This window comes from Chelmon rostratus, chromosome 11 (genome assembly GCF_017976325.1).
Source record: "Chelmon rostratus isolate fCheRos1 chromosome 11, fCheRos1.pri, whole genome shotgun sequence".
NCBI classification, from domain to species: Eukaryota; Metazoa; Chordata; class Actinopteri; order Chaetodontiformes; family Chaetodontidae; genus Chelmon; species Chelmon rostratus.
The window spans coordinates 15,487,393-15,503,300 of NC_055668.1; the positions used below are offsets into that span (position 1 = coordinate 15,487,393).

Below are 15,908 nucleotides of genomic sequence, written 5' to 3' on the forward strand. Positions count from 1 at the left end.
AATCTTATCTCAAACTTAATTCACAATATATCCTTTTTAAACGCATGCAAATTCATGCAAATCCTCTTTAAAATATTCTCTGCTTCTCGCTGTCACCAGTCATGGCACACGATGTGCTGGAGAGGTGTCTGCAGCAGCCAACAACAACATCTGCGGCGTGGGAGTCGCCTACAACTCCAAGGTGGCAGGTGTGTGCCATATTAAAGCTCCAGTTTGAACAATGAGAAGAATAACAATGAGCAGACAGCGACGTTAGCAAAGTGCAGTTCTGATAGTGGTATGATGGAAGGATCGAAGGCACGATGAGGTTGATTCAGGGGAAATACTGCATGCATCATGAATAAAATATAGGTAATTGTGGAAGAACAGCATTGCTTGGCTTTGAAACACATTTAAATGGTATTCCTTTGCTTTATAATTACTGCAACATACTGCAGAGGTCAGTTAGGATTCACATAGCAACAGGATCACAGCATTAATCCAGACAGGAGTAATACAGTAGAAATAAGAAACACTATTGACTCCTTGATTTGTGTGCTACTATGAAGCTGACATCACTTGCATGGATTTGTTGAAGGTTTAGATGCTATAAATAAGTTGTGTTGCACTGTCTTGACATTCTGGATATTGCAAACATAACCAGCTATAAAGGGTTTTATAAATCACCCACTTATGGCAGTCTAAACCAGACTGTGCCCCAGCTGCAATAAGAATGCACTGAAACAATAGTAGGCAGGATTTTTATATCAGATTAATATGGAGATGTTGCTCTTTCAGGTATAAGGATGTTGGACCAGCCCTTTATGACTGACATCATTGAGGCATCATCCATCAGCCACATGCCTCAGGTTATTGACATCTACAGTGCCAGCTGGGGACCAACTGACGATGGCAAAACGGTGGATGGACCACGAGAGCTCACGCTGCAGGCTATGGCTGATGGCGTCAACAAGGTGAGGCAACATCACACCAGCTGTGCTGAGGGTTTCAGAGCAAGTGTGTCAAAAGAAATACACTGGGGTAAATTGAAATGACCTTTGCCATCAATTAATCCTTTGCAGTTGAAATGAGTTTGATCTGCTTCCATCAGGGTGGAGTTTTTACCTCCCTCGGGGAGCTGTCGGATGGATTGCCAAAAACTTTTTTTTTTGACAGACATTCATAGTCCCGTGAGGATGAACCCTAATGACTTTGGTGATCCCCTCTTCTTTCCTCTAGTGCCACCACCCAGTCAAAGTTTTCACTTATCTCTTCAAAAATCTACATTCATGGTCCCCAGAGGAAAAATCCCACTGACTTTACTGATCCTGGACTTTCCTCTACTGCCACCATTCACATTTGTGGTTTGAGTGAAACATCACAACACTTACTGAATGGGTTGCTATGGACTTTGGTACATATGTTCAGGTCCCCCACAGGATGAATTGTCATAACTTCTTCCACCACCATCATGTCAAAATTTAGTTTCAAATTCTTCCGCATCAGCTGCAGTTATTATAAGCAGTTATAACATCAACATGATAGCATTGTGTTTGTGAGCATGTTAGCATGCTGATTTTAGCACAGGACACGAGCATTGGCTGACTCTGAGTCTTGTTTATTCTTGTCATTTGACTGATGGCTGGACAAATTACAACCCATATTGCATTTTGGGAAAATTAAACTCTACTGTAATAATACAAAGATGAAAAGGTCTACACACCAATGTTGCTCTTTGCTGATAGCGATCTTACAAACCACCAGTTTAGAGGCAAAGAATATAATCAGGCAGACAATCCATCATGGTGTCCCTAATGCGTGACAATAGAAGAATATGATCTCATTAATTAACCACAGCCACCCAAAAAGTCAGAGTGGAGTTTCGGGCTTTTGGAGCTGATCAGGCATTCTGGTCTTGCTCAAAGACACTTTAGCAAGGTGAAAACTCTCCAAGGCCTGCCAGCAGGACCTTTAAAGTAGGTCTTCTGGTTGAAGGGCAGTCTTCTTGGACACACACACATACAGAATTGCCATGCTAACAGTGCCACTGCCAATTACGTGCTTCATTAATCATCATATACGATGTGCAGGGAGGTGTGTGTCGCTCTGAAATGTCCCTCTCTCAGGCAGGGTAGGCTGACTGGGAGCAAGACTGACTGTAATCTCTGATCATGTAAACACAACTAATCAAGCAGCCGCTCTGTGATCTGCCTCTGATTCTACTGATCACTTATATAAGCTACTGTATAGGCTGAACATAATGTGCACTGTTCAAAAAAAGGAAACACATTATGTTATATTAGCAACCGTGGCAGGGCGGCTTCAAGTTGGCATCTTAAACATGACTGTGTGGTTTTGCAAATTGCCACCGATAATGGAAATAAATGACGCCCTGCGCTGTGCAAAATTAAAACACTTTGTTTGGACTGAGCGGGAGACAGAAGGCAGCAGGCCTGAAGCTCATAGGTGAGCTCAGCGATGCTCAAAGCTGTCTTTGCAATTCAAACAGAGAGCAACATGGTGAAGGGGAAGGACATGGTACTCCTCTTCCACTTGATCCTTTTGTTCTGCGGGGAAACCGTCGGCCCTTTGTAGAAACAGGTGCAGCATCTGGTGAAGAGGATGCTCTCTGCGTGGAGCCGCGGTCGGTTGTTTCATGTTTCAAGGCGCTCTATCAGTAACAAAGATGACATTTACCGTGTGTGAATTTACAGAGGGTATTATGCTCCACTGCAAAACGGAAGTACAGGATGACATAAAATTGTCAAATTTTTTCATGCTTTGACTAATTTCATGCCTAATTTCAACTAAGATGTGATAGAATAACTCTGATATGTTCAGAATGCTGCAGGAAGCAAGGCTTTAGTTCAACTAAGAGACAGTGCCATGTATGCTTGTGTCTCTATTTGTTGGCAGTGCTTTTGAAACGCATTTCAAGATTTCTCTTAATACACCCATAAGTTATCTTTACAATCCAGAATTTCTCCTGAAGGCATCGCTGTATTTGATGAAAGATGGTCTGGTTTTTGCCGTTAGCCACGAAATGATCTGAGAAACTCAAGCTAATAAAATGTCTTTTTAAAATGTACTTTATACTACAGCTTAAAGATATTTTTAATGTTGCTGATGACTAACGTGCTGTCAAATCATGAGTAGTATCAGTATCATCATTTTAATGGTTTACATCTAATGTTTTGGCTGCTGTACTCACTCAGTGGAAATGCACTTTGTTGGAGAAGTCAAACGGAACCAATGTAATGTTATTTAGAACAAAATAACGTGCTGGTTGGCATCACAAAATTCCTGTACAGAATAGTGCTAATTAAAAGCAGACGTTTTCTTTGTCTTATCTGTTATGCTTCGGAAGCAGACTCATTTTAATCCCAGTCAGTGGGCAGAAGTCTGTGGACCTGTCTTATGCTTGAGTGCTATGTTTTGTTTGGAGCAGTTTGCTGTCTTTTCCTGTCTACCACCTTTTAACACAGCGGCTCACCATAAGCCTGAGACAATTTTCAGTTTATTGAACGTGAGCACAGTCACGACAGAAGTCATTGAGCAGTTTGTTGCACAGAGCAGGACCATACTGAAACACCTTCACCGTCTTGATCTTAGTGCAACCAATCCAGTCAGACCTGAGAGATCTGATTGGATTGTTTTCAGTGAGCACGTCAGAAATCTACCCGGGAGCTAAATTATCGAACCATTTAATGACTATAAGTACAATTTTGGCACTGGGAGCCAATAAAGTGATTGAAGCGCTGTAAGAATATGTTCACCTTTGTATGCAAAGGTAAGGATTAAATCAATTGATTTCAATCTATGCTGAAACTTTCTCTCCTAACATACTGACATGTTTTCTGTTGCTTTATCATACTGTAGCTTTATAATTCTGATTCATTCTTTGAGTCATTTGAGTTAGATTGTGTATATAATTAGTAAACTGGCACACACTGACACATTACAGTCCCGTGAAATTCGCCCACGTCAGTCCTGCTAGTAATGAGCAAAGCTGTGGAATATTTTCACTTCGCTTCATCATGACGATTGTTGTTTTAGGGGCGCGGAGGAAAAGGCAGCATCTATGTGTGGGCATCGGGAGATGGCGGTAGCTATGACGACTGCAACTGCGACGGTTATGCCTCGAGCATGTGGACGATCTCCATCAACTCAGCCATCAATGACGGACGCACCGCCCTGTACGACGAGAGCTGCTCCTCCACCCTGGCGTCCACGTTCAGCAACGGACGCAAGAGGAACCCGGAGGCTGGCGTTGTGAGTGTGTTTTAAGTGCAGACGTAAACCCGAAAAAGAAAGTTTATCAAATGTTTTTTACATTTCACAGCCCATGAAGTTGTCTGTTTCAGAGGGTATTCAAAGGGTATTCTGTTAGCACTCAAAGAGGACTCAATATTTGTTGGTTTTATATCTTTCAAAGATATGCCCTCTTTCATAGATTGAACTGTAAATAGCTTCCTTTCAGTTTGCCGGGCAGGTAGTGCGTCCTGGGCCTTTCATGAGATTGGACGAGACCAGGGATAAAGCCTGAGAAGCTGTTACGCAGTACTTTCGGGCTGGTTGGGAAAAATGGAGGCTCAGGTGGAGGAATAGCTCTTTTCTGATTACCTTCCTGGACGTCCAGATGCATCATTTGGCCGTAGACGCCCAGGGCAGCCGCCATACTGTGTTGATCAGGGCATTTAAGGCAACGTGGATGTGTTAAGAGAAACAGGAAACGGTTTCTACCGACTCATGGTCCTCCTTTATTAGTTCTTATTGTTTGAAAATGTTGTTTACCAGGACAGTTGGGAATTCATTTTGTACATGCGACATCTATTTAACGTCTGTTGCTTTCCCCTCCCCTATTGAAAGGATTTCTTTTTTAGGGAGGGGGGATGGGTGACAGGGTTTGTCCTCATTTGGGCGTTGAAAAGCCACTTGAGGCAACTTATGATTTGTGATATTTGGGCTATATAAATAAAACTGACTTGACGAGGGAAGCCATTAGAGAACAGTTTATTTCCACCAAAGCGCTTTACTGTGAGTGTTTTTTTTTTCTGTACGAGTGGGCTGAAAAGCAACAACGTGAACAAGCGAGACACCAAAGTGTAGCAACTAATCTTAGCATACACAAATGGGCTATAACTGTGACTCTGACTCATGGTTATTTGTGCATTTACCTGGAGAGTTGTGTCACAAGCGGGTGTTCCCTGAAAAAACAGGACTGGGTGAGTCACCAGAATCAAACAGACCATAAAGCATATACATCTATAAAAAAAAAAAAAGGCAGCCAGCACCACAGATGATGTTTACTTCCCTGTATTGTGGACGAAAACTTGACTTTGATGGCTAATGTTAGTGCTCTTACATCTTTGCGTGCACACACAGAAAATGGACAGACAGTCCATACCGTGCTTGTGTGTGAAAAGAATTTCCCAGTGACGGAAGGCAGCAGTGTTTGTGTTTGTGATTATGCAAATCACCTGTGGCTGTTGACAGAGCCACTGATCTTCCCCAGGGTTTCCCTTGTAATTTCAGTCAGTCAGTCAGTTATCATTTCTAATTAAGCATCAAATTAAATAATGGAATGCTTATTACGTGAATACAAACATAACTTCGTCTGCTGATGTGTTTATATAACAGTTCAGCCAATGTAAACTCTGCACTCTTATTTATCCTTTTCTGTCTTTGTTTGAACATTTCTCATAAAGCAAAAAGGCTTATGTTGATTCTGGACAATGGACCATAAACTGAAAAGCACCATAAACTATGAACTGAATTGTACTTTTTGCTGAAAATACGGCTCTTAGCATTTCTTTGGGCGACACGTCTTTAGCGTTTTATCTTTCCAGAGAGCATAAATGTCGCCCACCTTCGCTTTATTCTGCACCACAGTGAAGCTATGAATAGAGTTCTGACAGCTCCAGGTTCAGAAATAAAGAATGGCTGAAATATTCTGTGAACAGGAAGCACCATTTTGTTATGTTTGCCATCATTTTGGCAAGAGCTGATTCTGCATCTATTTTGCGATGTGGTGGCTACGTGGAAATTATTCCATGAATATAACAAATCTTTGCACACTTTTCTTAATGGTGAATTAGGGGCAAGGAGTTGTTTAGTTGAATATGTTAATTTAGTCCAGGCATGTCTGACTCATTGATCCTTTATCTGACGGAAGTTGAATCCATGGCCTCGACCATGGCTCTAAAATATCAGGAGCCTAACTGCAGTGTATAAATTATATACCATAAATACTCAATTCTACACAACCAGGATTCCTAAAACACTGGGATGACGTGTGAAACACAATTAAAACAGACAGATAATTTCCTAATCCTTTTTGACATATACTCAATTCAAAATAGCACAAACGTAATATGATATCACAGATGGTGGGTATAAGGTCGCAGGGGATGGATCCAAATGCAGATGACTGAGGCAGATCTGGTGCAGTCCAGTGATCTTTAATAATATCAACTGAGATATGATGGAGTAAGGGAGGCAGGCAAGGGTCAAAACCAGAAGGCAGCCCAACATAAGCAAACTAATCCAATAAGGAGCAGGCAGGAATCCAAACTCCAATAAACAGGCAAAAGGTCATACGGGGAAGTCAGGCAGGAAAAAAACACATTCCAGATACAGGTCTCAAGATAACAGAAGAAAATATTAGCGCAGAGGCTAAAGAGTCGTAAAGAAACACATAGTGACTGTGATCTGGCGAGGATGAAAGGAAGTAGAGCAGTACATAAGGTGAGTGGCTGACGAGGGAATGAGCTGCAGGTGAAGAGGAGGGCCGGAAGTCCAGGCAACTGCAGGGCAGATGATGGAAGTGAGAACAGGTGTGTAGGTGGGTGGGGCCGTCAGGTGATGGGAAGAGGAGAGAAAGTGGAGTGCATCCATTGGATAAGTGGAGAATTGCATTGGAGGGCTTGGATGAAAAAGACATGTGGCTAGAGAAAAGGAACAGGGAGACAGACGGAGACAATATACTGTATTTAATGTTTTACCTCATCAACTTCTCTGATTGTTGGAAATACATGTTGGGACATGAGCAAGTTGATGCTGGATGTGGGTGTTGATTGGTGGTGTGTGGGTGGAGGGTGCTCTCCACTGGACCCCCCCCCCCCCCCCCCCCCCGTTCAAAATGAACAAATCAGCGACTGAGTAGGGCCCAATGAAAATATTGGTAGCACCGGTGTGACATTATGTTCGGACCCCCTGCCCAGCCCAATCGTTTCTATGCAGTTAGTTATAAACAATGCATTCTTGTTGTTATTTCAGGCCACCACAGATCTGTATGGAAACTGCACGCTGCGTCACTCTGGAACATCAGCAGCAGCTCCAGAGGCAGCTGGTGTGTTTGCTCTGGCTCTTGAGGCTAAGTATGTACTCTGCTGTCCCTTCCACACACCGACAATAATTTATTTAGATGGACTGTCTATATAAAACATTATCATGTACGAGTATTATGAATATTACATTATTTCACTCTGCTGAATAAAGTGCTGGTCAGAAGGTATAACCCCAGAATAACAAACTTTTAACCATTAGATTTGGATAATCGTTGATTTTAAAGCGCACAGTTTTTATGCTTTTCTTTCATGAGCTGCAACCTTGAGCTTTTATATCGCACTGATGTCTTTGACTTCCTCTGTCAGTCTCCCGTCTCATATCCTTTATTCTTATTTTCTCTCTGTGTGTCTGAACGCCATAAAAGCTTGAATCATTCCTCCACTTCTCACGGCTTATTTGTCACAACCTCAAAGTTCAGGCTCTATCTGCTTGCGCCAAGGGCACAAATCATATATGGATCAGTTTGTATCTGAGTGCAAGGTTAAAAAATACAGTTCATATACTGTTAAGATGGGTTCAGCACTCATGTTTTATTTATTATTGCACCTTCTGTATGCATGTAGCAGAGACACTGTGCTGAATGATGAAACGCACTGCAGTCCTGATTATCTCAACCTCCTAAAACTGTATGTAGGTTAATGGTGATACAGAAGCTTCTATTATTGATGTGCACAACTAAATTTGTTAATCATGTCATATTAGCACTGTGGCACAAGTTGGAGTTTATTTTATAATCCTCGTGAATTCAGAACAGATGGTTCCTTGTGGAAAATAGCTGAAAACATATGCCACTTAAGTAAACCCACCCACACATAATTAAACGAGTCTGACAAGTCGAAAAACCTGGAGAATTACTACTTCTCGAAATCCCAAAGGAAAGCCTTCCCTTTCCCGCAGATGCTTCATTTCTCACATTAAAGGCTGACAAGATTCTCCTGCCATTAACTGACACCAGCTCGTGGAGCTGAGTAAAGAAACGCTGTTTGCTTTGCACACACAGTAATGATGTTGCTGATTGGAGGAGCGGGTTCTCACCCCGTCCGGCAGCAAATGGCCCACAAGGCTGTTAGGACGGCTGCGTGGCCTTTTTGCTGCCCAAACACACTTGAATCATTCAGCGGCAGGAGTCAGTGAGTCAGCCAGAGCAAAGCTGTCAATACACACGGCCAAGCTAACGGAGGGAGACTCACACAAAGGCAACCACCTGCCTCAAAGTACAGACGCTTTGATGTTTAGATCACTGAAAGCATGCAATCTAAGCGAAACCATGAATCAGAAGTGTTTTACTATTTGCGCTAAACTTTAAGTGTTTAATTGTTTCCTGCTCGTCTGCCCACTTTTTCTAACTTACAACATTGTTTCTCCTCCATCACGCTTCCTACACCCCCCTTCTTCTGTCCCATGTCCGCCCCAGCCCTAACCTGACATGGAGAGACATGCAGCACCTGTCAGTCCTGACCTCCAAGAGGAACCAGCTCCATGACGAGGTCCACCAGTGGAGGAGGAACGGCGTGGGTCTCGAGTTCAACCACCTGTTTGGCTATGGTGTGCTGGACGCTGGCGGCATGGTGAAAATGGCCAAGGAATGGAAAACAGTGCCTGAGCGTTTCCACTGTGTAGCCGGATCCATTCAGGAGACCCAGTGAGTCACATCTCAACTCATTTTTAGTTTTTTATTCCAGACATACTGCATGATGCATGAACTCACTACACATCCTACAACATCAAAATGTCTCTACCAAGATGCTGGAAGGAAAACACTGCTGAGCACAAGAGACACACTCATCTAATTACTGGGTAATCCCAATGAGGCCTAACTGAATAAAGCATCTGCAATGGGAGTGTCCACTTCATAACCCTGTAATATTTAGATTAGCTGCTCAGTCTGTCTGATGGGCCTGTAGATTTATAATGACACAGATTGATATCCTGACATGTCGGTTAATGCATTGCTCTTTTGACATCTGAATCAGATTTCTCTATGACACATGATGGTAAACATCCTGAACAAACATCTCGTGTTGTCTTGGTTTGACTGAAAGTGAAAAGTAAAGAGGTTAGCGTAGATGCTGCTGAAGCATCATTTATATCAGAGCTGGAGAGTATTTATTCACTGAAAGAGGAGCAAAGTAGTCCTACTACATCATATGGTTCATTGATGTGATTGGTGGAAGTTAGCCCATGATAGACGGTGATGGGCAGATGGGTTTCAGGTTACCTGCCAAGTGTTTTTTGAAAGTGCCAAACTTCTTTCAAATTGTTTCCATGCACGACTTCCCGGTTTGTTCTGTGTATCAAACCAGCTACTATCGCCGTATGATGGAAATGACTAAAGTCTGTTTTCTGGCTTCGTAACTCCTCTGCAACACTTACACAGTAGTTAAATATTTTACCTAAATGCTAAACAGTAGATTAGCATTCAGCTTTGTAATTGTGACTTGTAGCCTCAGTGGCTGCTCTCCTTCAAATTACACAATCTTGCTTTGAATGGGGTTCAAACACAAGTGCCATAAGTTCAGACACAGAGATCTCCAGCGATTCTAGTTTTGAAATTAAACACCTACAGAAAACGAGTAGATGTGATTTTAAGAATTATTAACGAGGCAGCTGAACTTCGGATGCAGCTGCAGTTAATGCATCTGTCTCTGTCCACCCACATTAGCTTGTATCTCCCCTTGCATCACCCTATCTTCTTCCCCGCGTCCACAGCCACCCATCCACAGCTTACCCCATCAACACACACGAGCTGTTATCTGTATTTTCATTGTAACAGAAACCTCTGTGCTTGCAACATTACAACGTCATTATCTGTTATGTCTTTTCTCTGTTTCTCTTCTCTCTCCTTCTTCTTGTGTGAGTCGGGGATACACTTTCTTGTTTTTGAATTCATTTGTATTGTTTTTTATTGATAATATTTGGGCTATTTTATTGTTGGACTGGAAAACATCAAACCAATCTGGCAAGACTGTCTCCAGCTTTGCTGTCACTTTCTCCTCAGGCCCTCGAGCCTCCCTCCCTGTCCTCCTTTCGTTTTCACTCTCACCTGCTATTCCCCTCTTTCCCCCGTCCCCCTCTGCACGCCTCACAAGGGCTCTGCTATCCATCCATCTATCACATCCTGAGGCTTTAACTCCCGCGTGCGATGGCTGCTTGTTTCCCGTGGCAAGCCCTCTTATTCGCTCTAACTAGAGCACCACAAAAGGCCCAGCATAGCGTGCCCTGGAAACACTGTCAATTAGACTGACTGACAGCTCGGAAGGGATTCCAGGTGGAGTGTGTGCAGATGTGTGTGACCTGCCCTTCCACATGCATTGTGAAAGTGTCAGTGTGTGGGTTAAGATAAAAAAGCAGGTTGAATACAGAGGATCTGCATTTTTCACGACCGTCAACACCTCCAATTCCTTATTTCAGTCTCTAATCAGCGTTCCACAGGCGAGGCAGTCAGGGCAACGTGGTGTGAAAGTGTGCCTGTGTGTGTGCCTCTCTCGAGTGCCAGATGAAACAGGAGCATCCTTTAAGAGTCATGTGGCTTTTATTGTATAAAGAAGTGGTAAAGAGGACTTGCCTCCTTCTGCAGCGTGGTTGTGACTTGAAACATTCCCTGACAGGGATAAACCTTAAATCTCCAAAAGAATAACTGCTCTAAAGGCAGTGCCTCTCTTTTCAGCCGTTTTTTGAGCTGAGTGTTAAAAGCTGTGTCTTGTTTTTCATCAGTTCACTGTTTCCACAGCAGCACCACAGGGCTTCTGCTGCCTCTATTGTGGTAGAGATATAATTACAACAAGCCCACCTCTGATGATAGTGTATCGCCAGAGAAGAGCAATAAACACAGACATAGCCGCGCTCACAAACACACTGCTCGGCATTGATCTGATAGCTGCTCTGGCTGGCTGTGGCTTACTTAGCTGGAGGAGAACTTCTCATTATCAGAGGGGCTGGCACACGGTGGCCCACTGTGCAGTGGGGTTGTTTTTAATCTCCACCGGTCCTGCCCTTCAGAGGCATCCCTCTCCCCGCTCTACGACCGACTGCTGTAATTACTCTGGCACATTATCTGATGGGAACTGTGCACCTGCTGCGCACAAAATCATTTTGGGGGCCAAAAGTGAGATGCGAACATATTCACTTTCAGATTTTGTTTTAATCACAGACATGCATACCGATGAACTAATAATGATAGTTAAATATAAATAATAATGACACTTTTAATGATAATGAAGTAAATAGCATCTTTAAAGTTGCACCTTTATGCTACCTGCACATGTTGAGTCATGTTGTTTTAAAGGTTAAAAAAAAAAGCTAATTAATGTTTGGTTATGTTAAATCTCTCAACATGTGTTGTAGGGTGTAACTTACTGTGAAACACCCTACTGTGACTTGTTCTGTTTTTCTGGGAATAGTAATTCGCTTCATCAGCCCTTTAGATGCTCGCCGCTGCACTCACCTCTCTGTAGTGCTCCATTAGTCATTTTTCAAACTGAACGTGTCTTGCTCGCTTTCTGTGTCTTGTCCCTGTTGCCCCCCCCACCCCCCCGCCAGGTTTCCCACCGCCTGCGCCGCTGCCTCGGCCTCTAATAATGTTATTAAGCCTCCTCATAGCCTCAGGCCACCACCCCTGCCCTGCTGTGTTCTCACTCTTTCTTTCCAACACCCAAAGAGATGAGAACAGCAGTATGTCTTCCCAACCACAAAGCAACAACAATACCAAGACCAGCCGACTTTTACACTCTGCTCTGAACAAATCCATTGTGGCAAAAAAAAGGAAAAGAATCTTTACCACTGAAACAGAGCTAACTTGACAAAGGGCCTCAGATTTACAGCTGGCTATATAATAAACAGTATCCTATAGGAAAATTGTACAAATCCATCTAATCCACTCTTTTTTTCAATGTTGTTTAAAATATTTTATATCTTGAATAGTTAATCGGTTATAAAAAAAAAACCTTAGATGGATTGATGATGAATATATCATCAGTCGCAGCCTCCATGTAAAAGCTCTCACAAGAGCAAAGTGGCAGGAAAAGAAGGTATTGCGTAATCATTGGTAATGTAACTTCAATACTGACAAAATCTAATGTTAAGATCTATTATTGGCTATGTTTGGTAAAGGCTCTGCCCTCCAAGAGCTGTAGCTGTTGGGTTTATTGTGAAGATTTGCTTTCCCGCCACTGTACACAGCACACATGCCTCTCTCAGGTCCTTATGTACAGCAGTTAACACTATGAGGGCCTGAGCTCTGCAGTCAACAAGTAAAGAACAGTGAGTGAAGACGATCAGCTGCCCTGAAGCTGTCCGGGTGCGCCTCACCCGTCACCAGTGGCGAGCAGACGCCTTAATGGTGCTCTGGGTGGAGGGCGGCGGTGATGGGATCTGGGCTGTCCACGGTGGATGAGAGGACCAGACAGACAAGCTAATCTTTTAGCAGTGACTTCCCGTACAGGGGAGGGACCAGCCGATGGGCACGAGTCAGATGACTCCACTCTATATATCTGTCGTGGCCTGTCCTCCTGGTTCTCCCTTGTTACCATTGGGAGACCTAGTGTCGCCTGCCGAACCACCTCAAACATCACTGTTGGCAGTGATGGGATGCGGGGAATGTGTGTCTCAATCCAGTTGAGCAAAGGCAACACAACAGCCAACCGCTTCACCTTAAAAGGCAGTTTTCTTGCTTGCTTACGCTTCAACTGAGCATTTTGAGGCTTCTTTCACACCAGCTCCATACACAAACTCATGACATGACATAATAGCTCCGAGGGGGCTACGGCTATACTCATGCAATCTGGACTCACAGAATCATGGAGTTTCAGTACTCAGCTAATGTTCTATTCTTCAGATTTGTGCATATTGAAGTCAATGAGAAATTCCAAATTGTGATCAAAACCATAATAGAGTTTGAGACTTTTAGACAGAAAGCATTAAAAATCGCTTCAAACCGGTGACAGCTGGAACATTATGTGGAACATGTGTGGTATCAAATCGAAAAAGTGACCAAAAAGCAGAGTGCTTTATTCCCTCCACTAGAGATAAATTGCACGTTAAAATAGGCAGACGTGACAATCATCGCTGCTGTTGTGCGATGAGGGAGTTGGTTCAAAAGGAGGGTTGGTTCTCTGTCAGGGTTGGATGGTTCTATAGGAAAAATAGGTCAAGCACTGTATTTGCTGGAGTATACAAAGGAAAGCAGGGCTCATTGTGCTGTAAGTAGACTAAAAGAATAAAATAGTTGCCCTGTCAGTATAAGCGACCGGGATGCCTAAAGCCATGTAATTGTGGTGATATTCTCTTGACTTTTGCGTATTCCAACACTGTTATTTTACTGACGTCTGCCTCTCTGCCACACAGCTTTGACTTGTTCAATCTGTTTCTCCTTCTCCAGTAAAATCCAGTCTGGCAGCAAGCTGGTGCTGGCCATCAACACCGAAGCCTGCCAGGGGAAGGACAACTTTGTCCGGTACCTGGAGCACGTTCAGGCGGTGATCACCGTCAACGCCAGCCGCCGCGGCGACCTCAACATCAACATGACCTCGCCCATGGGCACGAAGTCCATCCTGCTGAGCCGAAGGCCCCGCGACGACGACTCCAAGGTGGGCTTCGACAAGTGGCCCTTCATGACCACCCACACCTGGGGCGAGGACCCCCGCGGGACCTGGGTCCTGGAGGTGGGCTTTCAGGGCGACGAGCCACAGCGCGGAGTCCTTAAGGAGTGGACTCTGATGCTGCACGGAACACAAAGTGCCCCTTATATAGACCAGATAGTGCGTGATTATCAGTCCAAACTTGCAATGTCCAAAAAGGAGGAGCTGGAGGAGGAGCTGGATGAGGCTGTAGAGAGAAGTCTGAAGAGCTTGCTGAGTAAAAACAACTAAAATCCCCCCTGCATGTTGCAAACTCTTTCACTCTCTCTTATCTTTCTCCCTCTCTGCAGTCTCGCTCTGTCCTTCTCTGAATCCCGCTGCATCTCCTCAGTTCTTCTCACTCTTTCGTTTTCCTCCCTCTCGTCTACCTCTCTTTGCCTCCTCACTCTGCTTTTTGTTAACAAGTGTTTCAATTAGCCCCCAACCTTCAATGAATGTTTCTTGTAATCCAATCATGATAAAAGTGTAACCTTTAATAATCTGTTTATAGAGAAAGCAAACTATATCAACTGAATTTTTACACTCTACAGAACTGTACATAAACCAAATATGATCCACTCTTTCATGCTCTTGCTTTAGCCGCCCTGCACCTCTCTTCTGCCAACTGTTGTACAGTTTGTGACTGTAAATGATTTTCTGTGTCATTCTACTTAAAGTTTAATATCTTGCAAACAGAGCAGTGATACTTCTTTCTGTTTATATTTTTATGTGACATGCACTGTTTATATAAACAAGGAAAGGAATATGTGATTCATTTTGCAGCCTGTGGTCCTCAGTTCATATTTCATAATCTTTGACGTATGCTATAATAAATCTATTCAGCTGTTTATTAAAGCACTTGAGTGATTTGCTGCACATTACTGAACACGTGAGTAAAATTAGCGTGTCACTCTCTGTCATTTGAATTTTCAAGACATTGATAGGAAAACAAAAAAAAAAAATGAGGAGGACAGAAGACAGAGAATGTGGAATAAGATTTTCTCTGTCAAGGAGATAGTTTATTCTGTAAAGTGGAGCACAAGCAGCATCCTGGTGGCCCAGCAGCCTACCCTAACCATAACGTACCCAGTTTCAATCACGTGTCTTTCATTCTGTACTGTGCTGTCCAATAAATGGAAAATTCCCATAAAAAGTGGAGCCTGAGCAGCTTATGCCAAGGTACTTTATAGGCACATGTTTTGGTTAAAGGTGCTGTTTTACATAATCTGTAGAACATATACAGAAGACTGACATTTAGATGAATGTCTGCTGCCACCTGCCTGGATTTTAAAGGAAATACACTAGATTTCTTGATAGTATTGAGGGACAATGGCAAATGCGACTTTATGGCAAAATATATTTTCTGTGAATGTAAGGCAACATGTTTTGTGAGAAATGTAGTAAGAATTTTGAGAAACTCTTTTGCAGTACCATACAACATTTGAGGCGACTAATGATCAGGACCTTCATCTCATTTGCTTAAAGCAGCTATAATCAATGTCAGCAAAAACCTTCAAAAACTGACAAAGTTAGGGACTAGCTGCTAAACAAAGTAGAGCATTTATCTCTAGTTAATAGTAAAGTTAAATATTCGACTTACATTAATCTTCCAAATGAATGCTAATGTTTTGTGTTGCTGGATTCGTCAATAAGCAGCTGTTTGCTATCAACTTAAAAGGTCATAATATATCAGTGAATTTCCAGCTTGTTTCTGCTGCCCCCAAGTGGCCAAAAAAACATTTATAAACAGTATTCAATGTCACTGGCATGAGGGTCGATTAGTTACCATTCTCTAATTTGTCTGAATACACACAACACATTTATTTTTTGGGGTAGAGTTCAACTTCCTCTTTTCTTTCACTATTTTCTTCCCTGGAACTTACAATATTCAAACATTTTTTAAGTATCTAGCTGTAGCTTAATCAGGTCAAATATTTCTTATTTTTCTCATGAATCCTCATCTGT

The 15,908-nt window shown here is 42.9% G+C and overlaps 1 protein-coding gene across 1 annotated transcript in view; it reads left to right on the plus strand.

Annotated features, from left to right (window-relative positions):
• pcsk2 (proprotein convertase subtilisin/kexin type 2) overlaps positions 1-14,787 on the plus strand; it is a 29,442-nt gene extending 14,655 nt beyond the window's left edge. The window contains exons 7-12 of the mRNA XM_041947426.1: positions 100-188; positions 778-953; positions 4,036-4,251; positions 7,258-7,358; positions 8,744-8,971; positions 13,706-14,787. Coding sequence (XP_041803360.1) covers positions 100-188; positions 778-953; positions 4,036-4,251; positions 7,258-7,358; positions 8,744-8,971; positions 13,706-14,195 — 1,300 coding nt within the window. The 3' untranslated portion in view covers positions 14,196-14,787. The remainder of the gene's footprint in view (positions 1-99; positions 189-777; positions 954-4,035; positions 4,252-7,257; positions 7,359-8,743; positions 8,972-13,705) is intronic.
• Positions 14,788-15,908: the final 1,121 nt, after the last annotated feature.